General features: G+C 42.5%; 1 protein-coding gene across 2 annotated transcripts; it reads left to right on the top strand.

The window, feature by feature from the left end:
* The first annotated feature begins 1,150 nt into the window (after positions 1-1,150).
* Positions 1,151-23,562, top strand: LOC138775083 (uncharacterized protein C3orf20-like). Of its 2 annotated transcripts, XM_069955815.1 has the most exons (12): positions 1,151-1,288; positions 1,650-1,770; positions 2,811-2,942; positions 3,021-3,131; positions 5,504-5,657; positions 7,414-7,660; positions 7,889-7,981; positions 8,584-8,908; positions 13,856-13,972; positions 16,186-16,328; positions 20,661-20,736; positions 23,138-23,562. In XM_069955815.1, exons 1-12 carry the CDS (start codon positions 1,236-1,238, stop codon positions 23,165-23,167), a joined length of 1,602 nt encoding a protein of 533 aa, XP_069811916.1. In that variant the 5' UTR covers positions 1,151-1,235; the 3' UTR covers positions 23,168-23,562. The 2 variants fall into 2 exon arrangements, with proteins under 2 accessions (XP_069811916.1, XP_069811920.1); XM_069955819.1 differs by lacking the exons at positions 20,661-20,736; positions 23,138-23,562 and adding an exon at positions 18,581-18,654.
* Positions 23,563-26,023: the final 2,461 nt, after the last annotated feature.

The following is a 26,023-nucleotide window of genomic DNA, read 5'->3' as shown; positions in this document are numbered from 1 at the left end:
GTCCTTTATTGCATGGATCTAGACTCTGAGGGAAAGGAGGATAGATGGACTCAGCGGGTGCATACACCCCCGGTACACCTACCTACCGGGGGTGTACGCGCCCGCTGAGTCCATCTGTCCTCCCTTCCCCTGAGAGTCCAGATCTATGCAATAAAGGACTGTCTAGCTTGCAACCATTGGTGAGTGCCCCGTGCTTTACTCTCTGTTTGTGACACTCGCACTCTCTTTCTCCCGGGAGCACCCCATATACAAGCTATCTGTGTCTCGTCCCTTGATTGTTCTATCCGTTGGTTCATGGTGCCGGCAGTGCCGACTGCACTCTACACATTTGAATGTGCGAATGTGCAGTATTTTACTTTCAAAATGATTATACACGGTAAAAGGTTACAGGTCATGATGTTTTCTCTCCAAATCGACGTGTAGTCATCCCTGACGCCGGAAGTTTAGGTAACTATGTATATGACCATGCTGGATCTGTTCCGTGCTCAAGCCTCATTCTGATCCAATAGGGCTTGTACATAAAACCAACCTGGCATGGTTGCATCCCTAGTTACCCAAACTTTTGGTGGCAGGAGAGACTTTTGTAGATGACAGAATGTATGCTGGGGGTTTAATTCATACTGTCACCCCAGTTTTCCTGTGTGCTTTTATCATTGTTGGACTAAGGTAGCCCTTAGCGTCCATTGAGCCCCCCTCCCTGTCTTGGTGCAGCGCTGTTATCCTCCCTTCCCCTGTGATAAGGGCAGGGATAGGGGGCTCAACTTACGCTATGCCCCACCTTAGTGACAATGTCCAACAATCATAAAAGCACACAGGAACACTGGGATGACAGTATTAATATGCAGGATATGAAAAACATTCAAAATAAACTATTTTTGACTTTGGTCCTGACACATATAGTCATACACTATAGTCATAGTATAGCATGGTGTGGCCATATAAAACAAACTAATCCTTGGAAATACATAATGCAGACACATTTTTTCCATAGATTCTGAGCATAATCTGAACAACTGAACCTCTACCATTTGTACCACTCATAAACCACAGTTACATTATAGTTAATCGTATGTCACACAGCACACATCTTGATCATATTAACATTTTAGAATCATATCATGTGTTCCCTTAACTCACAATCTATTTATCCTTCTGGACATCTGGCTGTATGTCAGAGCCATTCTGGTTTGTCATGTGGAGGTTTCTATACCAACATATTTTCCCCCGAGCAGACCATGCTGGGCACATTTACTCCATTTGGACATGGCAGCATTCATTCTCCTGAAAGGTTAGTACTGTGGAAGATCAATACATACAAGTGTATATGGATTAATCTGTTATAATAGCAAATTAGCTCATTTACTATTTAATCCATGTTTTCTTTATTATCTGATTGTTTAACAGACCACATTCTGCAGATATAATATATGATGGTGCAGTAATGTACAGTCTAATCTATTACTTCATAGGTGTATAAAAAAGGCTGTTTCTCTCATACACACACACACATATATATATATATATATATATATATATATACTGTGTATATATATATATATATATATATATATATATTTAGCCAGTGAAATATTCAGCAAAAATAACTACATTTGTTCATTATTCTTTTTTATGTGACTAATATTTTGTAGCAATGTTTTTCTTCTACAATACAACCAAGTTAGAGGAATATTGACTAATAAAGAAGGGGAAACCATAAAGGAATGGGACTGGCCAAAAAAAGGGAAACTATCCGATCCCTTTACAGTACAGGTAATATGACCATTGAATAACTGATATCTTAAAATAAAGAATTGATCCAAAATTGAGTAATACCTTAGATTAAAACAAACGATACAAACAGCATTATTAGGCCATCTATACTCTCGATTAAATTTCTGTAGGGAAGTTTTTTTTAAGGCACTTCCTTTGGGTACACACACTGCTCATGTCTTCTCTCTGTTCAACAGTGATTTACATGACACTGCTCTGAGCTATTCACTGATATTACATGAGATCAGCGGGCTGGTTCTTAAATAAGCGGCTTGGCAGGGTTAGGAAATTCTGAGTTTTTACAAGGATCCCCCTTTCTTGACCAAAACAGTCTGTTCTTCCTGCTCTTTCATCCATTTACAGCCCACATAGCAAAATGCAACACCATTTCATTAGAATATACTGGTATTTATGTTGCATATATTAAAGTGTCACTGTCGTGAATTTTTTTTTTGCAGAAATCAATAGTCCAGGCGATTTTAAGAAACTTTGTAATTGGGTTTATTATCCGAAAAATGCATTTTTATCATGAAAAAGCAGTTTGAAGCTCTCCCCCCTGTCTTCATTGTTCTCCTATGGAGAGAGCTAAAGAAAAGACCAAAACAGGACAACAAAGAGTTAATCTACAAATCCCTCACCCGTTATCTGTTCTGACCATCACCAGTGACCTGTATGAGCTCGGATTACAGCTGTCACCCAGCTCCATGCCTGTAATCCTCTGTTATCTGCTTTCTGCTGCCGGCTAACTCCCTCCTTCCTCCTCCCCCCTCCCCTCTCCCTAGAGCAGACAGGGTACGTCTCCTGCAACAAGTCACAATTTTCAGATTTTTCAGAGTGGATGAAAAAGAGGAAGGAGGGGGGGACCTGGGAAAAGGCTTTTTACATGCAGATAATGGCAGATTTGGCTAATAAACCCAATTACAAAGTTGCTTAAAATCGCCTGGACTATTGATTTCTGCAAAAAAAAAAATACGACAGTGACTCTTTAATCTTTCCTTTAACCACTCCTCACTGAGTAGCATTGACTCCTCCTCCTCTAGGTTAATGAATATGTGTCTGTTAAGATTGCCGGACAATATGCTGTTAGCTTGATCTTCAGGTGGCAGTATGAGGCAGTACGTTTATCTCTCTCAACAATCCCAGATGTCCCCCCTCCACAGACTGAAGATTTGGTAAGTGGTTATGAGTGCAGGAGGAGGCTCATACTTGTACAGTGGTTGGCAACTTGCCCATTATACTTTTTGTTATAGGGCCATCTCATGACCAGTGAAAATTTCTTCTCAAGAACTGCAAGAGAAATGGCCAAAGCACACAAAAGGAAAACCAAAGACAAGGACACAAAGAGAAGTCCAAAGAAAACTGTAAGAAAAAATTATGCTTTCTAATCTGGGCTGCAGTTTTGCAGTTTATGGCATGGACATTATATGTATTTGTCATACCAGGTGCCCACTGTATTTATGTCAGCACATTTGTTCTCAGCCATCAGCCCGGTGTACATTGATGGCTGACAACTGTGGAAACCCTCAACTTTTCTGGGGAGACTTCTTTTTATTACTCTTTTTACATGTACCATAATTTTCATGATTATGTATGTGTAATTTAGAACAGCTTTAATTTAAAGTACTACTATATAATTAGGTATTATGATATGACTTACTTGGGAGGTCAAGTCTCTCAAGTCTCTATCCAGCCAAAACCAAATTTATCTAAAGTTTACAATAGCCACCAGACACAAAAAAAATGGACCAGAGAAAAAATTAGGAAAAAAAACACCCGCTTTTTTCCCCCCCCCACTATACAACACCACCAGCTTCAACCTTCTCTCTCTTTCCTGCATCGACATAGACCTTCTACAAACTATGTAAAATGTCTATCCTCTAATACAGTGATTTTCAACCAGTGTGCCGCGGCACACTAGTGTGCCGCGACACATGGTCAGGTGTGCCGGGGGGAAAGTTCCCCAAACTATGGTGCCCCTGTGTTTTGTTCCCTGGCAATGCGAAGCGATCAGTGGGGGATTATAATGTGGGCAGTTGCGTGATGCGCACCACGCTCCCGGTCTCCGCTGATTGGAGGAGCACGTCCGGGCCCTACAGGCGGCCAGTAGGTGAGGCGGACAGCAGTGGCGACCATCTCGGAGGAGGTGAGGAGGTAGGGGGGGAGAGAAACCTGGGGATGGGGGAGAGAAACAGTGGAGAGAAGCAGGGGGAAGAGAAGTTTGGTGGAGAGAAGCAGGGGGAAGAGAAGTTTGGTGGAGGGAAACAGGGGGGAGAGAAGTATGGTGGAGAGAAGCACAGGAGAGAAGCATGGGGGAGAGAAGCACAGGAGAGAAGCAGGGGGAGAAGTATGGTGGAGAGAAGAACAGGAGAGAAGCATGGGGGAGAGAAGCATGGGGGAGAGAAGCACAGGAGAGAAGCATGGGGGAGAGAAGCACAGGAGAGAAGCAGGGGGAGAAGTATGGTGGAGAGAAGCACAGGAGAGAAGCATGGGGGAGAGAAGCACAGGAGAGAAGCATGGGAGAGAGAAGGACAGGAGAGAAGCAGGGGGGAGAAGTATGGTGGAGAGAAGCACAGGAGAGAAGCACAGGAGAGAAGTATGGTGGAGAGATGCACAGGAGAGAAGCATGGGGGAGAGAAGCACAGGAGAGAAGCAGGGGGGAGAAGTATGGTGGAGAGAAGCATGGTGGAGAGAAGCACAGGACAGAAGCATGGGGGAGAGAAACACAGGAGAGAAGCAGGGGGGAGAAGTATGGTGGAGAGAAGCAGGGAGGAGAGAAGCACAGGAGAGAAGCATGGAGGAGAGAAGCAGGGGGGAGAAGTATGGTGGAGAGAAGCACAGGAGAGAAGTAGGGGGGAGAAGTACGGTGGAGAGAAGCACAGGAGAGAAGCAGGGGGAGAAGTATGGTGGAGAGAAGCACAGGAGAGAAGCACAGGGGGGAGAAGAAAACAGGCCCAGGTTTCACACTGAGTGAGTATAAATACATTTAGAATCTATAATATTAACTATATGTATAATATCTACTGTTTTAGTGTCATTTTGTGCCATTTTGGTTGGTGGTGTGCCCCGGGATTTTTTAAGTATAAAAAGTGTGCCGCGGCTCAAAAAAGGTTGAAAATCACTGCTCTAATACATGGGTCTCCAAACTGCGGCCCTCCAGCTGTTGCGAAACTACAACTCCCATCATGCCTGGACAGCTAAAGCTTTGGATTTGGCTGTCCAGGCATGGTGGGAAATATAGTTTTACAACAGCTGGAGGGCTGCAGTTTGGGGACCCATGCTCTAATATGCTGCTCAATCCTTTTCATCCAGTCCAAAGCAGTGTATTTGATGCACAAGTTGATACGCCATAAAGGCTCCTATCTCAAATGCATTGAAACCTGTTAATCCAACTATATTGGTCTCATTTGACAGTCCCAATGTTGATGTCTTCAGGGCTGAATGTATCCATAAAGGGAGTGCTTTCCCTGCCTCCCCCAGCCCTCCTCCCAAACTGCAGGTACACCACAGCCAGCTGCTCACTATTACTGAGAGGAGTGGGGAAGTGCTCCCCTCAAGAATACATTATATATATATAAATGAACTATATATCCAGTATATATACCTTTTTACGTGCTATTTTGCCTAGTAGGAGAGCCCATACTATGCTGTCCTTTCGTAAACCAGCATAATCTGATGGCAGATCCACTGTAAGAAGTTGATTTCTAAACAAATATTTATTTATTTTGTAAAATAGACGATTTTAGCAGAACTGGCAAAGACACTTGTAATTCCTGAAGATCATATCAGTCCTTCAAATGACTTCAATGCAGCTGTTGAGCTCAGGAAGCTTCAGAGAAAAATCAGAAATATTGTAGATGACTGGATGGAACATTATCGCTTGGCTTCAGGTACGTTTCTTGCATTGTTATTCACAACTTTGAGTGGGTTATGAACCTCTATAAGGAGACCACCTTTATAGTGCAGCTCTCTAGTGCAGCCCTAGCATCCCTGTATGTCAATGCTCAATCCATTAAAGAGCCCTGAACCTGACTAAGGATTATAAAATAAACCAAAATGTCATCCAGAACTCTTAAAGGGGTTATCCAGTATTAGAAAAACATAGCTGCTTTCTTCCAAAGACAGTGCCATACTTGTCCTCAGGTTGTGTGCGCGGTATTACCACTCAGTGCTGTTCACTTTAATAGAACTGAGCTGCAATATCACATAAAGACTGAGGACAAGAGTGGCACTGTTTTTGGAAGAAAGCAGCTATGCTTTTCTAATCCTGCATAACCCCTTTAAGTGAAAATGTATCTCCTTGTATGATCTGCAACATTACTGTGTGGGTGATATTGTTGATCAAGTTGGGGAAGGCACATTATAATCTGTCCTTCTTAAGGGCCCTATTACATGGAGAGATAATCAACCGAACTATCACTCTGTGTAATAGAGACAATGATCAGCCGATGAAACAATCATGGGCTGATCGTGGGCATGCGCATTAGAAGACCCGGAACGTGGACAGGTAAAGTATTAAAGGGGTAGTGCGGCGGTAAAGAATTATTCACAGACTAACACACATTACAAAGTTATACAACTTTGTAATGTATGTTATGTCTGTGAATGGGCCCCCTTCCCCGTGTCCCACCACTCCACCCCGTGTACCCGCAAGTGTGGTGCGCTATACTCACCTGTCACGTGCCGACACCCGTCTCCGATCTTCAGCGAGTGACGTCTACTTCGAGCGGACGGCGAACAGCTCCGACTGTCCCGAATGCCGGCCGCCCTCTGCAGCGTCATCCACAGCTCAGACGCGATTGGCTGAGCATAACTGTGCTCAGCCAATCGCGGCTGAACACAGTTGTGACACGGCGGAGGGGGGGCGGGCGGCAGCGACTCGGCTGTCGGTCCGAAGATGACGTTTGGCACAAGATGGCGGACGGCCCTCGACACGGATCAGGTAATGTATAATGCACCACACTTTCGGGTACACGTGCGGGGGTGGTGGGACACGGGGAAGGGGGCGATTCACAGACATAACATACATTGTATAACTTTGTAATGTGTGTTATTCTGTGAATAATTTCTGAACGCCGCACGGGTTTGGGCAAGGGCTGCTAACAATGTCCGTGCAGCCCTTGCTAAACAATTATCATACTGTGTAATAGGCCCAGTAAATGAGTGCCCATTTAGCAGATCGGCACTTGTTTACAATATTGATTGGCCTTCATCGGCCTGTGTAAGAGGACCCTTAGTGTCCTTAGTTTTACTCCCTGCCCAGTAGTTGCCCACTGGTGATATTAGCTGATCTCTGGGAATCCCATATTACATTCTAAACCAAAATCTAAACATCAAAGATACATAAATTACAAAGTCTTTGCTTGTTCCTGTATTCTACTGTTCTGTATCATTTGTTTGACAGTTTAGAAAACAGTGAATACTGACTTAATTGCTTTGTTAATTGTTACAAAATTCTGAAAAATAAACAATTGATAAAAAAATAAATTACAAAGTCCATTACTTTTCAGTTTGGGGGATCATCAGGAAGTTTTCATTTAGCTTGGTTGCTATGAGTAATTCATTTTTAACAAATATTGGTGTCACTGGGTATTTTTCTATACAATTTTGCACTTGGTTTGACTGTAAGGCAATGTGAATTTGCAGGTCTTGATTCTCCGCATATACAGAGGATGTCTGATGCACCTCCGAAAACATCAAGAAAAAGAAAGGTGCAGTCTGCTGCTGCATTCCCAGTTACATCACCTGATCTACAGTCTCAGCCAGTCACAGAAAGAGAGGTAGAGAGTGCACTACAGAAGGAAAGTGCCCTTCTACATGGCCGCTTTCTATCAGCTCCTGCACATGCACATAATATGAGATGGGATACATCCCTGAGTTCTGCTTCACCCAGGTACAGAAATATTTTAAATGGTGAACTATGTAAATTGGTTTAAATGTGTGCTAATAAGTAGGACCCTCCTGTCTGACAGCGACATATCCCCCTTTCCCTATAAAAAATAAAATAAGCATATGGCCAACTTTAGCTTAGATGTTGGGCTTGCTACCTCAAATCACACAAAATGATGGCTATTTCTGAGTCTTTACATTGCACTTTTCTCATTTGTGTTTGATATTTTAGACCTTCATCTTTTTCAAGCGTGAAGCGGGAACAAACTGCAGCGGATCCAACTTTAAGTAAAAGTGTAAATAATTTAAGTTTTAATAAATCAGGGTAAGGAACCTAAGTCTGATCTAAGTTTATGATTTCACTTTACCATTTAGTCCATATTATTTGTATGTCTAACAAAAATGTGTTGTTGCAACATGTACGACCATCAATATAAAGTGTATGGCACTCTGATGACACTTCTACAATAGGAGATATCGGTAGACATAGAAGTGGGCGTGATGGACAATCAATGCCCAACCCCTTTGTTCTCAGAGAGATATGCCACAGTCAGAGCTATCTGGCTAAAACTTCCCCTCCCTATAAATAACAAAGGAACACTCAGCTGTGCCAAATGTTCCTGTATATGGGGAGGACAGAGGTGGGATGGGAGAGAAAACTGTTGGTAGAGTGATCGTTCATCGGTCAGCTATTAATAGTGTATGGCCAACTTAAGAATGCAGGTCAAGGTCTGTACACTATTATATGTGTTTTGTAAATATATGGATAATAAAACATAAAGCGCTCGGTTCAAATTAATTCGTTATTTCTTCTTGTTTTTAGATTTGTCTTGTGACTTCACTCTCCTGTAACATTGCATAGTAGCCAAATTCTTATTTTATGTTTACGCTTCAACCGCATTCACTTTTCTTCTTACATTATTATAGGACCAATGCAAACCTTTCAGGGCCCCTGGTTTCTTTAGAACAAGAAGCAGTGAAGCTTTGGGACACATCACAATATGCTTGCCCTGTCGTCTTACAGAAAGTACTGCTGGGTGAAGAAAGTAGTATCTGCAGGTGTAGTAGCCACCAAATTCCCCAAGTGACAGACTTGGAGTTTGACCAGCTGATAACCAAGACCTCATCCTTGGAGCAGGTCATAGTTGTGTGTGTTGTGTCTTCCCTGGGCTCTGAGAAAAATGACCCCAAGGATATGCTAGACCAGTTATATGAAAAAAAGAACCGATACAGAAGTATGCCATGTATGCAGGTAAGTAACATAAGGAGAATATTTTTTTGATAAAACATTATTTGACTACAGTAGCAGGTGAACTACAGTGTACCATGCCAACATGCAAATTCCCTGTATGGGAAGCATTAAAGGGTTATCCAGGATTAGGAAAACATAGGTGCTTGCTTCATAAAACAGCACCACACCTGTCCTTAGGCCGTGTGTGGTACTACAATACAAGACATAAACTGAGGACTGTAAGTGGCACTGTTTCTAAAAGAAATTTGGATAACCTCTCTTTTAAAGACGTATTTGTAAGTATACCACTTCCGTTTTATAACGTTGAAATTTGTATCTGATACATGTAAGGACATGTGCATGCTTGCTTACACCTCAGACTGCCAATGGAAGATGGGCAGACTATATGTGCAAGTCTGAAGATGCTTGTTGAAGATGCCTTGTTGTAAAGCACAGCCTACCTGCAAAGAATAGGATATACTAGCTAACTTTCAGAGTACATGTAAAGCATTGTGCTAACGGTACCATGGATCTTTACTATAGGGGCATTGGCATACTGGGGAGAGGACCAGGGCCGGCGTTAGGGGGGGGCAAGCAGGGCAAATGCCCAGGGCCCCCATCCCCCAGGGGCCCCCTCCCGCAGTTCCAGTGGAGAGGAGAGCACAGACAGCGTCCTCCAGCGTCTGGGAGTGATCCCCGGCTGCTGCTATCAGGGGTCACTCAGAGGCTGCAGGACGCTGGGCTCGGTGTCTGCTCCCCCTCCCCCTCCCTCCAGCTCCTCACTGCACGTGACTTCCTGCTCTGGTGTGGAGCTGTCGGGACGATGGAGGAGAGGGCTGCCGGGTGAGGATGACAGCCTGCTGCTGCTGCTGGGAACATGAGGGGGATTCACCACTACACCCAGCATGCTAGAGGGGGTAAGTATTCTGTACATGTAGTGTGTAATGTGTATGAATGTAGGTGTATAATGCATGAATGTAGTGTGTGTTACATGTCCTGTGTATAGTGTGTGGACTGGATGGTTTGTATCTGTATAATGTGTTTTCATGGGTGTGTGAGTGTGTGTGTGTGTGTATATATATATATATATATATATATATATATATAATGGTGTGTGTGTATAAGCACTGCTGACTCCAAGTGTTGAGGTGAATAGACTGTATATAGGAGCTGCAGCCATTCTCCGGCCTCATCAGTCCTATGTAATTGCTGCAGCTCCTATGTATAGTGTATGATGACATCACTAAGGCAATACGGTGTATTTTATTGAGAAAAAAATAAGGTGGTACTCAGTCCTTAGGTGGTGGTCACTGTATGGTGGTAATATTGGTCTGTATATAGTGTATATAGTGTCATTATGCAGTGGTCACTGTATGCTGGTAATATTGGTCTGTATATAGTGTATATAGTGTATATAGTGTCATTATGCAGTGGTCAGTCTATGGCGATAATATTGGTCTGTATATAGTGTATATAGTGTATATAGTGTCATTATGCAGTGGTCACTCTTTGGCATTAATATTGGTCTGTATATAGCATATATATATACACTCATTACTGCCATAGATTGACTACCACATAATGACACTATATACAGACCAATATTACCGCCATACAGTGACCACCACATAATGACTCTATATACACACTATATACAGACCAATAGTACAACCATAGAGTGATCGCCCACATAATATTGGTCTGTATATAGTGTGTATATAGAGTCATTATACAGGGGTCAGTCTATGGCAGTAATTTTGGTCTGTATATAGAGTCATTATGCAGTGGTCACTCTATGGCGGTAATATTGGTCTGTATATAGTGTCATTATGCAGTGGTCACTCTTTGGCATTAATATTGGTCTGTATATAGCGTATATATAGAGTCATTATTGCCATAGATTGACTACCACATAATGACACTATATACAGTACAGCCACAGTACAGTATATATAGTACAGCCATAGAGTGATCGCCACATAATATTGGTCTGCATACAGTGTATATAGAGTCATTATACAGGGGTCAGTCTATGGCAGTAATATTGGTCTGTATATAGTGTATATAGGGTCATTATGCAGTGGTCACTCTATGGCGGTAATATTGGTCTGTATATAGTGTATATAGGGTCATTATGCAGTGGTCACTCTATGGCGGTAATATTGGTCTGTATATAGAGTGTATATAAAGTCATTATACAGGGGTCAGCCTATGGCAATAATATTGGTCTGTATATAGCGTATATAGCGTAGAGTCATTACTGCCATAGATTGACTGCCACATAATGACTCTATATATACACTATATACACCAATAGTACAGCCATAGGGTGACAGCCACATAATATTGGTCTGTATACAGTGTATATACAGTCATTTATTATACAGTGGTCAGTCTATAGCGGTAATATTGGTCTGTATATAGTGTATATAGAGTCATTATGCGGTGGTCACTCTATGGCGGTAATATTGGTCTGTATATAGTGTATATAGAGTCATTATGCGGTGGTCACTCTATGGCGGTAATATTGGTCTGTATATAGTGTATATAGAGTAATTATGCGGTGGTCACTCTATGGCGGTAATATTGGTCTGTATATAGTGTATATAGAGTCATTATGGGGCGGTCACTTTTATGGTGGTAATATTGGCCTATATATAGTGTGTTTTCTTCAATAACGGTATGGAGGTAATATTTGGTCCTGATTATAGTGATTTTTTTAAATTTATTTTTTTAAAGCAATTCATATAAATAGTTCTTGTATTTACACCACTAGGGGCAGTCCTGGCATTTAGCGGCAGTCCTGGCATGTAGGGGCAGTCCTGGCATTTAGCGGCATTCCTGGCATTTAGCGGCAGTCCTGGCATGTAGTGGCAGTCCCAGAATGTAGCGGCGGTCCTGACATGTAGGGGCAGTCCCAGAATGTAGCGGCGGTCCTGACATGTAGGGGCAGTCCCGACATGTAGAGGCAGTCCCAGAATGTAGCGGCGGTCCTGACATGTAGGGGCAGTCCCGACATGTAGGGGCGGTCCCGACATGTAGGGGCGGTCCCGACATGTAGGGGTGGTCCCGACATGTAGGGGCGGTCCCGACATGTAGCGGCGGTCCCGGCATGTAGCGGTAGTCCTGACATGTAGCGGCATGTAAACTTCTAAACTGAGTAAGGGCCCTAATACATGGAGCGAAAATTGTCCGAATCAGGACGCTATCGCTCTGTGAGGACACTGGGGAACATAATCAGGTAGTATATATCACAGACAAGGCCTGAGGGCATCGGGGAACATGATCAGGTAGTATATATCACAGACATGGCCTGAGGACACCGGGGAACGTGATCAGGTAGTATATATCACAGACAAGGCCTGAGGGCACCGGGGAACATGATCAGGTAGTATATATCACAGACATGGCCTGAGGACACCGGGGAACGTGATCAGGTAGTATATATCACAGACATGGCCTGAGGACACCGGTGAACGTGATCAGGTAGTATATATCACAGACAAGGCCTGAGGACACCGGGGAACGTGATCAGGTAGTATATATATCTTTATTGTTTACTATATACAGCAAGGATTGCACACACATCACTAATGATATACTGTATATATATATACACATAGGGGGAGATTTATCAAACATAGTGTAAAGTGAAACTGGCTCAGTTGCCCCTAGCAACCAATCAGATTCCACCTTTCATCACTCAGATTCTAAGATGGTGGAATCTGATTGGTTGCTAGGGGCAACTGAGCCAATTCTTCTTTACACCAGTTTGATAAATCTCCTCCATAGCTTTTGCTGTAGTCGGCTCTCTAAGCGAGCTCCATTCTACCAGATTGGCGCTCACTTCTGCAGAATATCAGGCCGTGTAATACGGCCTTAAAAGTGGCCGTACACTTCCAATAATTGCTGGCTGAACAATCCTTCAGCTGACAATTATCTCTCCCATCTGGTCCCGTCCTCCCCATACATAGAAATTTGGCACATCTGAGTTTTCCTGTGTTTTCTATGAGAGGGTAAAGCCATAGCCATACAGATCTGATGGCGGCTTATCTCTCTTAGAACAAAGAGGTTGGGCATTGATTTTCCATCAAGCTTGATCCCCTATGTCCACTGGTATCATCTATCAGAGGACTGTCCAGAGAGCCCCATACACCTTACACTGATGGCCGAACCCACCAGGAGCAACAGGTACCACCAACAAAAGAGTAAAATGTATGGGGACCTTAAATTGTTGCTAAAATATTTCAGCATTTGGGGCCCCACCTTCAACTTTGCCCAGGGCCACATCTAGTCTAAAACCGGCCCTGGAGAGGACTAATCACATTAGCAGTCGGAAAGCAAAGTGCCTCCTTACGATTCTTATACAGAAGTTTATCTAACTTGGATGTCCAGACCTGACGTGACTACATTAAGGGGGTTGGGGATGCTATAGAAATTTTACTTCCTATACTTTTAGAGACTTATTTATTACATCTAAGCCTTGTTTGTTCCTTTGGCTTGCCCTACTTCTTTGACTGATCAGCTGAACTGGAAAAATGACAGCTTTTAAATTTGCAAGTAGCAATCACAGTAAATAAAGGTCTTTATATTCCTGTGCCCTAGTTGTAAGGGTGTCCAGCTCTGTACCTCATATGGACCTGATAAATTCACTTTAACTAATAACTTAATGCAACTAATAAATATGTAGTGGGGCATGGGAATGGTAAGGCCTCGTCCACATCTGTGTTGGGTCATCTGATAGGAGCCTCTGTTGCACATTCCATCAATAATCCTGCTGCTTGTGTCTGACATGCAAGGGATTCAGCCACCAGCCTATAATGGAGCAGAAAAACAGAAATAAAGGCAGTGTGATATCAGTCTGTATGGAAGCGTGATACAGTTTGAGCAACAAGTAAAAGTTATGATGGAGTCATGATTGTACACAGATTAGATTGCTGTTGTGATGATACAGTATCTGTCTTACAGAGCCGAGTGAACTCCTTCCGTTTACTAAAGTATGACATCAACACGTGCAATATTATCACAGGTCATAAATCACCTTTACTGGTTCAGAGACACAATGTAGCACCAGGCATGATTCTGGTAAGAACAAATGTATTTATTGAGCTGCTCTGTTTAGTCATGAATTTAGGACGTACGTGAGTGTGAAAGGACGGCGCTGTAATGTGGAGCAAATTCATTATCTTGTTGCCTCAATTTTTACTTCTCTTGTCCAATTCTTGTATTAAAATGTAGCCCTGAGGTATTATGTGTATGCAAACAAAGCACAGTCTGTCTGTACACCCACAGGCTACCGTCCTAATCACTGTATTGAGACATATCTGTAAATTACACAAAATAACTGAGCACATCCAACATATGACCTCTAAGAGGGATGAACCTCTGCCTGCCCCAACCACTCTAAGGACTGAGCACATACAACATATGAACCCTTCTTAAGTCGTCCACTGAGTGGCAGTGTAACCCTTTATCTATGAAAACCTATGCACTGCAATTTCCTTATATGAACTTTTTGCCTTGCAGTGCTTTTCTATTGTTTCTTTAACAATGCCTTGTTTTTATCCTCAATATACAATGTAACTTTACATAATGTGTCATCAGTGATGTTTCAGTTACCATTGCATTGCTATTTTGATATATTTTATGCTTTTTATGTGAAATACACAGATTTTACAATCAGCTGTAGATTCACAGGTCTACCACATAAACATTTCTTAACGCAGTCAGGGATCTAATGTTTGGATGTGACCCAGCTGAAATTGTCTCGAATACAATGCTTACTGTAGTCAGAAGAGTAAGACTTAGCTGTGCCGACCTTATTTTGGTTCCACTGCCTTTAGAGTGAATTTGTCAGCTGCAACAAACTGTTAGTTGCTTTAAGGTTAAGGAGACACATACCTTTTATATATCCAGCTGTGCTTCACGGATGTAAAAAAAAATGCTTTTATTCTGCAAAGTGCAAAATGTTGAAGAGGCTTCCCAAAGCTCCTGAAGGTGATACTTATAGTGGTCCAATGTCGGGCAACCAGTGAACTGGCAATGGGGTTATGGGTGCTTAAGGCTCCAAGACGTGTAGGAGAATGAAGATTAAGGGCCGTATTACGTAGCCCGACATCACACTGTAAGTGAGTGTCGATTTGCTAGATGAGCGCTGGCTTACCGAGCCTGTACACAGTCAACTTACTGTACAGCAAGGGCTGCATGGACATTGTTAGCATGTCTGTGCAGCCCTTGCTTTGGTGTAGAAAATAATAAAGAGATGTGATTACCTGTCCTAGCTCCCCTGGTGTCCTACTGCCTTGACCCTGTGTTCCGCACTTACTGCAGCCACCTCAGGGACTTCTGATCACCTCTCTGAAGTCACAGGCCGCTCAGCCAATCACTGGCTAAGACAGGATTGGCTTAGCCGCCTGTCACTTCAGAGAAGGGTTTGGAAGTATCAGAGGCGGCTCCAGTGAGCCGAGAACACAGGAACAAAGCTGGAGGATACCGTGGGTAGATAGGCAGGTAAGTAATGTATAAACTATATTTTTTTTCTTTACCCCAGCATCAGTCGCCGGCTGTGCATCACTATTACACGTAGCGATATGAAGCCAGCAGCCATTGATCTTTAAATATGTTAAAAGACAAAGATGAGCCGATTGTTATGTGTACGCAAAGGGATATTCTGCTGAACTGTTCCGTGTAATAGGTCTGTCTACTGTCTACTGTCTACTCCAATCCCATAGAATAGCTAAAGTAGCACACCAAACAAATATTGACGGCTATAAGGGTGTCTTTGGGGTGAAGGCAAGCTGGCAGGGGTAGTGTGATATTCTGCTGGAAGAATTTTAGCTCAAGGCTTTCATGTGGATGTTACTTCATATGTACCATGCTAGTTACATCCCTTCATTGCAAAGGTATAATCTACGGACAGTGGCCTCTTCTAGCAGGATAATATGGCCTGCCATACTGCAGAAATGATTCAGGAATGATTTGTGTTACATTACGAAGAGTTCAAGGTGTTGAACAAAACACATAAGCCAACACAGTCTTTTTATGACACAAGGAGAGTGCTGGACTATGTATTTTGTTGGACTATTGGATTTGTCTTGTGCACCACCCAACACAGGTGATCAGGCAATCCCTATTGTATAGTTTTATGCTACAATGATTAGTAAAATTAACAAAATGTACCGAAACGTTAACAGGTTAATGTAGCCATTGCTGTAGCTTGAACTCTGTAGGCTAATGTATACTGCACAGTAGAGATCAATAATATTACATTCATAAGTCTGTCTTGCAATGTTTCCTAGATGTATATTTGTGGCAAGCTGGTGTTTGCAAACTACATTTTTAATGGATACAGTAGATCTATAAAAGACCTTCTGAAACAGATACTAAAAACTAGGAGTGACTACCAAAGAGGATGCCATTTGCCCAAAGATTTCAAATTCAGGTATTCATCTTTTTTTTTTTTTACATAATATAAGGTCTGATTTGTGTCTTAGTTTACTAAGATATTTGTGATCATGTTTAACTTCACTGTAATGGATATCTGTGCAAACAGTATACAAAATATACATACTAAAGTACTGTCACTGGACCCAGCTGTTTTTGTAAGCCCCGAAAAATTATACTGAGCAACAGCATACATACGTACTTCTGGTTGGAGGGGTAGAAGCTTCCAGACCCCAATGATCTAACATTTATCAACTATTCAAAGTATAGGTAATTAATATTTCTTGCTGGAGTGCCTTTTTTTTTAATGAACAGAACCACTGAAAATGGAAAGATGAATGTTGTAAAAAATAAAATGTATATATATATATATATATATATATATATAAATATATATATATATTACCATAAATAATTTTTTTAAGGGTTTATGTGCTCTACACAGTCCCTGTTAGAATGATCATTTGAAGCACAATACAGTGTCCTGCTGGGACCCCCAGTGATTAGCTGTAATATGTGGGGAAACTTGGCAACTTGGTCCTTTCAAATCAACTGTGTGTTTATTATGGACATGAATGATCCTCTAAAGCTAGAGTTGCCCTGTGTAACCATTCTCTACTCTGGCATAGAGATGAGGACCCTCTATGTTAAAGTGACTCTGTACCCACAATCTGACCCCCCCCCCCCCCCCCCCAAACCGCTTGTACCTTCAGATAGCTGCTTTTAATCCAAGATCTGTCCTGGGGTCTGTTCGGCAGGTGATGCAGTTATTGTTATAAAAAAACAACTTTTAAACTGGCAGCCCGTGGCCTAGATTGCATATACATTAGGCTGGCACAACCTCTCTGTCCCTCCTCCCCATTAGGAATGCTCCAGGCAGATTGCCTACTATCCGTCAGCTGTGAGAGCCCGGCACATGGGGTGGATCGTTAAGACACCTGTGCAATGTTCAGCATCGAGAAAATGTTCCTGTGGCATTCCTAATGATGAAGAGGGTGGGGAGGAGGGAGGGGAGGTGCAAAGTTAGGGCACAGATATTCTAAGCCACACCCGTAGGGCACGGGGCTGTAGGTTTAAAAGTTGTTTTTTAAAACAATAACTGCATCACCTGCCAAACGAACCACAGGACACATCTTAGATTAAAAGCAGCTATCCAAAGGTACAAGTGGTTTGGGGGGGGCAGATTATGGGTACAGAGTCACTTTAAAGGAGTTGTCTGGCAAAATAGAAAGAAATTGCAGGTCAGCAGGGGGTGGAGTAAACATAAGTTACACTCACCCATCCTGGTCCTCCGCTGGTCTCTTCTATTTTCCAATTCCTGTGAAGTCTCTGCCCACTCAGTGACCAAGATTACTATAGATGCTAGGGGTTGATAGAAGTTTTTTATTGATTCATACACGGCTACATTTCAACACAATTAAAGAAGGCTTGTAAGTCAGTGGAGGTGACCGTGAACTACATTGCTGACAACAGTCCAGGCAGTCATTCATATCTGGAATAAAAACATACATTTTATTTGCCAGAATAATTGTAATGTAATAATAAAATATTCCGCTAAATCCTTTACTCGTAAAATAGTAAGCCAAATGGCATAGCTTTTCAGCATAGATATCAGTTTTATTTGTTCATATGTGTTATATTATAAAATGCAGTAGAGGTCTGATATTAATAAAACAGAGTAATTCCCTATAGATGGGCACCTATATATGCCATTCTGCTGTTTGTGTTATTAGAATCTTTATGGCATTCTGTGCTTTAAAATATGCTAGTTGCTTAAGGCATGATAATAGAAGTGCAAAGATCAGAGAGGACCTTGATGTGGGGGTATCTATTAATGTCCACTGCAGAGTCACACAGAGACTCAAACTAGAAAACAGCATGTGGTACATTACACAAAGTCATTTCCTCTACAGACTGCAATGAGTGAAATCTAAATGACTTTAATAGGTTCTCAGCTGATTATTTGGTCCCTGCTTATAAAGCAGCTTTGTAACTGCCAGTGCTCCGCAGTCTGGAATGCCATGTTGTGTGGAGATGTTAAGTGTGGTTTGCACTTTTAATCCCTATGAGTGTCATCACACCGCTAGTAAAGAATCACACACAAATACCACTATTAGCCCTGCTATAATTTTCCAGCTACTTCATATGTATTTAGCCTTCACTGTTTTTTTACACTCTTTTCCATTCACATGTCTGTGAATGACATTGGGTATAAAGTGTCCGTCAGGCTGTCTGTTTTATTTGTTCCAGGAGGTTCCATGCCATAGTTCCATTGTTTACTGGAAAATCTCTAGTTGTCCTACAGTGGGGAAAATAAGTATTTGATACACTGAAGATTTTGCCAGCTTTCCCACCTACAAAGAAGGGAGAGGTCTAATTTTTTATTGTTGGTACACTTCATTTGTGAGAGACAGACTTTATATTAAAAAAAAAAAAATGAAAATCACATTGTTTGATTCTAAGTAATAATTTTTCATTTTATTGCGTGAGATAAGTATTTGATACAATAGGAGAACAGAATTTGATATATGGAAACCTTGGTTTGCAATTACAATTGGTATGCAATTAGGTCAGACATTTCCTGTAGTTCTTGACCAGGTTTGCACACACTGCAGCAGGGATTTTGTCCCACTCCTCCATAGAGATCTTCCTCCAGTTACAGCTCTTTTTCTTTTGGGTTCAGGTCTGGAGACTGGATAGGCCGTTGCAGGACCTTGTAAAGCCTGTTATGGAGCCACTCCTTAAGGGCCTTTTACATGGGCCGATTATCGTGCAAAAAAAGTTTTCAATCATCCAAATTTAGACAATAGCTGTCGTTCTAACAAACATAAGGCCAACAACTATCTGGGGTGTATGTGGACCTTTAAAGGGAAACTAACATTAGGTTAGAAGAGACTAACTAATTAATGAATATGTAAATAAGGCAGGTTGGTGTGCTGCGGGTGGGACCACAGTGCTCACTCCTAGCACCAATCCACTCTGTCCACCTGCTCGTCCTCTTGAATATTGATCCTGCACGCTGCAGTTATTAGCCCTGGAGTGATGTCACTGCAGAGCTTCAGCTCTATGTCCATAAGGATTGCCAGGCCGACTGGACAGACTGGGTAGTTCTGTCCCTAGTGCACCAAACTACCTAATTTACATATTCATTAAACTGAAGATTTAATGAAAACGACTCTGAGGACGAAGGTAAGAGGCATACCTACATTCTCAGCTTCCCCAGTGCTATGGGAACATAATAGCAGATTAGCGTCTTTTAACCTGCTCTTTAGTTTCCCTCTAATCACCAAATGTGGTACAAACCTAAATACACAGAACAAGAACTGTATATTTTAAGTGCCAAGAAAATCACCTAGTCCTGTCAGGACAAACCAGGGTAAGATTACCCAATCTGTGCTTTACTTTGATCTGTTCTTCAGTGTATAACACCCAACTCTGCTTAAAGGAGAAGTCCAGTGGATTATAAAATATGGCAGCTGGCGGAGGGGAAATTGATTGCAAGTGCCAACTTACCTTTCCCCATGCCCCAGGTCAGCAACGGGACCCCCACCAGGCTCCAGGATCTCCGGAGTAGATACGTCATGAACCGGCTGATGAACTGGCTGCCCAGCCAGTAAGTGACTGGGGCGGGACTCCACTCCAGTCACTGATTGGCCGAGTGGCTAGTCCATCAGCCCAGACAGGCCTTTTCCCCCCCGAGTTGTGATGTCATCACAACTCGAGGAAAATGCCTTCCTTGGGGGGTCCCGCAGCCGATCCTGCCACTCACCGCAGGCACGGGGAGAAGTAAATTCGTACTTGTTATCAAATTCCCCCCTGTCATATTTTGTAATCTGCTGGACTTCTCTGTTAAGGAGATTGTGCAATGGGTGATCTTTGTGAATATCATGTAGATTACACATGTCAAATTCAGGCCCTCCAGCTGTTTCCAAACTGCAATTCCCATCAAGCCTGGACAGCCAAAGCTAAAGCTTTGGCCGTCTAGGCATGATGGGAATTGTAGTTTTGCAACAGCTGTAGGGCCTCAACTTGACATTTCTGATGTAGATGCCTCTATATGATGGTATTAACTAGAATTACAGTTTGCAAATTCATAAAGTGTGTCTGATACTACTATACTGCTATTACTGAATATCGTATTTTGCCAGTTGTGTAACTAGCGAATGATTATATTTGTAATTCTATTTTCTTTTTTTAAAACCAAAGAAGGGTATCCAATAAGATGCTATTATTGAAGGTGTATGAGTACTTCTAGTTCTCAAAACATTGTCAGCCAAATTTAAAGAAACCTTTTAAAAATTCTAATTTTATATATATATTTCTTTTAAAGCTATGAAAGACACTGGGCCTTTTCATCCTTCGACATAACTCGTACAGGCACAACTATTGAGGAAATCTCCCCTCAGGTATTATGAATCATCCTACACACTGTTGTGTAACAGCCTTTACACACATTATATGTGTGTGATAGGTGAAGTGAATAACTTTATCCCTTTACAATGGCAAGGGGTTGGAATATATAAGTCAACAAAAGTGAACAGTCAAAGTTGAAGTTGATGTGTTGGAGCCAGAAAAATGGGCAAGTCTAAGTATTTTAGCAACTTTGAGAAGAGTCAAATTGTAATGGGCAGACAACAACTCTTTTAGAGTGACCAGTATACGGTGGTATACATTTTTGTTAAAAGTGTTCCAAAGGAGGGTAAATGGTGAACTGGCAAAAGGATCATGAGCACCTAACGCCCACTGATGCATTTGTGGAGTGAAGACTAGCCCATCTGGTTCAATCCCACAAAAGAGCTACTGTAGCACAAATTACAAAAAAAGTTTATGCTGTCTATAATAGATGGGTGTCAGGATGCAAAATGCATCACATCAAGACTACATAGCTGCAGACTGGTCAAAGTGCTCAAGCTCACCACTGTGTCCACACATAGGGGGGCATTTATGAAGACCGGCATACAAGTACACCAATCTTAAAGCTTCACCCCCTTTTTCCCTGCGCATACCTCTTAGTAAAGCCCTGCACCTGGCACAGACACTGTGCAATAGATCTGCACCTGCTTCCTTCATTGTATCTTGATTGAAGCCAATCATGTGCAGGAGAAGGGCCACGCCTCCACCTCACCGTGCCTTCCCCACCTGCTCATCGGATGAGCAGGAGATAAGGCAAGCGTACGCCAGGGAGAAGGGGTAAATCTGCTCCTTCACCCTGGCATACACCCAGGACACAGCCTTAAGTGAATCTGTAAAAATGTTCAGGTTTGGCAACAATATCCAAACCTAAACACTTAGCGTTTGATTCCCCAAGGCTGCAGAAGATGAACTGTACTTACAGATAATACGTCATGTGAATACTGTCTTATGTTTATATGTAACCACATACCTAAACATTGTTGCAGACCAAAAACACCTCTTCGTGACAACTGAATTTCCTAATGCAGGGGTACTCAACAACTTTTAGTGAAGGTCCCCTTACCAGGGTCTATTGTGAGGTGAAGGTCCGAGCTGAACATCATTAGTAAACGTGTTTTGTTAACTTTTCACAAAGTTTGTTGAACTACATACATACAGAATTGATGCTTATTAGTGGGAAAACTGGCATTTTTTTCTCTCTCACCAGCCCTTTGAAATTAGGTACAAAGGGGGTGACTGCCCCAGTAGTATATAGCCCCCCTGTGTTCTCTCCCCCAGTAGTATATAGCCTCCCTGTGCGCTCTCCCACTCCCATATAGCCCCCCTGTGCGCTCTCCCCATGTAGTATATAGCCCCCTGTGCGCTCTCCCCTTGTAGTAAATAGCCCCCCTGTGCGCTCTCCCCCTGTAGTATAAAGCCCCCCTGTGCTCTCTCCCCCAGTAGTATATAGCCCCCCTGTGCGCTCTCACCCAGTAGTATATAGCCCCCTGTGTGCTCTCCCCAGTAGTATATAGCACCCTGTGCGCTCTCCCCTGGGAGTATATAGCCCCCCTGTGCGCTCTCCCCTTGTAGAAAATAGCACCCTGTGCACTCTCCCCCTCCCATATAGCCCCCCTGTGCGCTCCCCCAGTAGTATATATCCCCCCCCCTGTGCACTCCCCCTCCCATGTAACATAAAAAACAAACACTTATACTCACCTGGGTCTGGCGTCTCCTCTTCGCTCTTGTAGCCGCACTGCAGCAGTCACTAGAGGCCGCTCTCCCCTGTCCTGGCACCTGTCAGTGCTGCTGCTGCACGGTAACTATGAGGGCTCGTTACGAGCGGTCGTAGTTACTGTGCAGGGAGCAGCGCTGCAGCAGGGGTCCGGATAGCTGACCTCCGCGGTCCGGGTTCGGTCTGCTAGTTGAGGAACATTAAAAACATAAAAAAAGAGTTTAAGGTGTTGCCATGGCTTTCAACTTAGCAAGATCTTAGTCTGATTAAGTATATGTAAAAGAAAAGATGCTGGTAGTACAAGTTTGATCCACAGAAGTCCCAATTTACAGGTTGTTTGGAGAATTGATGACTTCTGCTCCCCCACCTTTACTTGCTCTCTTCCCACACCTCGGAAGTATGCATTATATATATATATATATATATATATATATATATATATATATATATATATATATAGTGACGTGTGTGTAAATTGGCCTCATGGTAGGCGATTCTGATGTAATTTGAATGTCCAGCTGATCTTTAACTGGAAAAAGCAGGCTAAGAAATAACTATTTATAGCATCTGCGTTTTAAATTGTGTAAGTGACAGCTCTACGGATATTCATAAGAACAATGTCATACAGGACTGATTCATAAGGCACGAGTCTAACTTCTGTTTTTTTCATCTCACCACAGGTTGCTTCATTAATTCAGCAGACAAGGTAGAGAAGAAGGCGATGAGCCTACGCAAGTACCAGTGTATGTGAACAATAGCATCATAACAGAATTCTGAAATATCACTGGCTACATTCTGGAGATTGAACAAGTAAACGCAGTATGACATGCCTTGGTTTATAAAATGGACAAATTATATTTAAATTACTTGTCATGTACATGATGTCATTAAAATGATAAAATGTATCACTGACTCTTAGTGGCTGGATGGAAAAACATGGATACAGCCATAGGAGGAGTCAAATGCCGAGAATTTATGATTTCATGAACCCAAACTTACTGTAAATTTGCTAATCTCTAAATATCATTCTAGCAGAAATCAAGATCACAGTTTCTTTTAAATAAATTGTTTAAAGCAAATGTACCAGTAGTACATCGCTTTATTTTTTTTTAGGGATGCCAGTGCCACGATCCTTTTTTTGAACCACTGCCCGGTTCCCAAGCACTGGACGAGCATTAAAGCAACTCTGTACCCACAATCTGACCCGCCCAAACCACTTGTACCTTTGGATAGCTGCTTTTAATCCAAGATCTGCCCTGTGGTCCATTTGGCAGGTGATGCAGTTATTGTCCTAAAAAAAGTACTTTTTTAAACTTGCTATTTCTAAGCCCAGTGGCCGGGGCTTAGATTGTATATGCATTATGCTGGCACAACCTCTCTGTCCCTCCTCCCCGCCCTCTTCATCATTAAGAATGCCCAAGGCAGATTTTCTCCTATTCATCAGCTGTGTGAATACTGGGGCTGGATCGTTAAGGCACCTGAGTAATGTTCAGACAGGAGAAAATGTTCCAGTGGCATTCCTAATGATGAAGAGGGTGGGGAGGAGGGAAGGAGGGGTGGTGCAAAGTTAGGGCACAGATACTCTAAGCCCCAGCCATAGGGCATGGAGCTGCAAGTTTAAAAGTTGTTTTTTAGGACAATAACTGCATCACCTGCCGGACAGATCTTGGATTAAAAGCAACTATCCGAAGGTACAAGTGGTTTGGGGGGGTCAGATTGTGGGTACAGAATCGCTTTAAGCACGGAAGGCAGACCCGCCGCCCCCCCAGTGTGATGACCTGCACTCCCCTCTAATGGAGCCAGGTCAGAGAGGGGAAGGGGTTTTGTCACACTGGGGGCCAGCCAGACTACCTCCAGTGCTTCATGCCCGAACGGTGCTTGGGAATAAACTGGTGATGTGCTCGAGAAGTGGGCTGTGGTTCAAAAAAAGGACTGCGACACCAGCATCCTGTGTTGTTGATGGTCTATTCATATAAAAAAAACAAACAGAAAGCAATGTACTACTGGAACTTTCGCTTTAAGAAGCAAATACTATAATCATTTATTGCATTACATATTCTTGTTGCACTACTTACACCTTTTTATAAACTGACACTGAAGGTAAAAGCAGCGGGCACTCTGTACAACTTTGTATATATTTATTCAGTGTTGAAGATCAACCAAAGAAATAAAAGAATTTCCCCTTATTTGGTGCCCTCTTTTTTCTATCTTTTTCTCCAGACAGGGTTATCCAGTGCTACAAAAACATGGCCACTTTTGCACCACTCTTGTCTCCAGATTGGGTGGGGTTTGAAATAAATGGAGCTTACTTGCAAAACACACCTGAACTGGAGACAAGAGAGGGGCAAGTGGCCATGTTTTTGTAGCGCTGGATAACCCCTTTAACTATTTCTAATATGTTTCTAGAATTCTAAATTCACAACAGTACAAGTTAACTCTTTGTTAAGTGCTAGGTGCCACCATATTTTACCAGTAACAGAAGCTCCAATGTTGTAGAAAAACGAAGGCTAGGGCTTAAAGGCAATATGAAGTTACTCAGGAATCGTGGTAAATTTGCTACATTACGGCAACTCATGCACACTGCATGAGGAAATGCTTTTGCCTTTATTAAGAAATGTTAAAGGTAATATAATTTTATTTTGACATAGGCAACTCCATGTTCCCTTAGAGCCCTAACATTATGAAAAATTTTTTTTGTATATACGCCATTAAAGATGGCGCATTTTAATGGATTATATAGGTACATAACTCTACATGTATAAATAGTATAAATGAACACACTATTTATATACACTGTGGGGAAGAAGTATGAATAATGGGAGCATCATCTACTACTTAAAAAGAACCAAGGTTTTCAAGTCTGTGTAGGTTCTCTTCATTTCTTCATTCAGACATTGAGGAAGAATGTTTGGAGCTCATCCACACAAATCAGCTATGGCCTCTTCCCATATTCTATTTCCTCCACTTAGGCCCCAAACTGAAAGATCGTGTTAGGTCAGTGCACGATTTAATGTAACATTTAGAGAGGAGAGAAGCACGTCCGAACTCGAGCTGGCCGCATTTGATTACTAGTGGCTAAAGTAATTAGAAGCAGCTGTAATGCTGCGTTTACACAGGCAGATTTATCTGACAGATTTTTTAAGCCAAAGCCAGGAATGGATTTGAAAACAGGAGAAATCTCAGTCTTTCCTTTATGACCTGTTCTCTGTTTATAGTCTGTTCCTGGTTTTGGCTTAAAAAATCTGACAGATAAATCTGTCTGTGTAAACGCACCCTTATGCCCCTATTCCACAAGTCGTTTGGAGGAGCAAACGAGTGCTATTAGCGCTCGTTTGCTCCTCGTTCCCCGCTCGCTGCCGCCGCTATTCGACGCGGCAGCAGCGAGCGGGTGAGTGCGGGAGGGGGCGGCGGGGAGCTGCGGGGGGGCTGCCCGGGGGATCGCTGATCGTCCGGGCAGCCCATAGGATATAGCAGTGTCTGCTGCCGATGCTCCTATTCAACAGAGCGACGGCAGCAGATCGCTGCTATATCAGTCGCTTGTTTTTCAACATGTTGAAAAACAAGCA

This window comes from Dendropsophus ebraccatus, chromosome 1 (genome assembly GCF_027789765.1).
Source record: "Dendropsophus ebraccatus isolate aDenEbr1 chromosome 1, aDenEbr1.pat, whole genome shotgun sequence".
Taxonomy (NCBI): Eukaryota; Metazoa; Chordata; class Amphibia; order Anura; family Hylidae; genus Dendropsophus; species Dendropsophus ebraccatus.
This window is presented reverse-complemented; position numbering and strand designations above follow the sequence as displayed.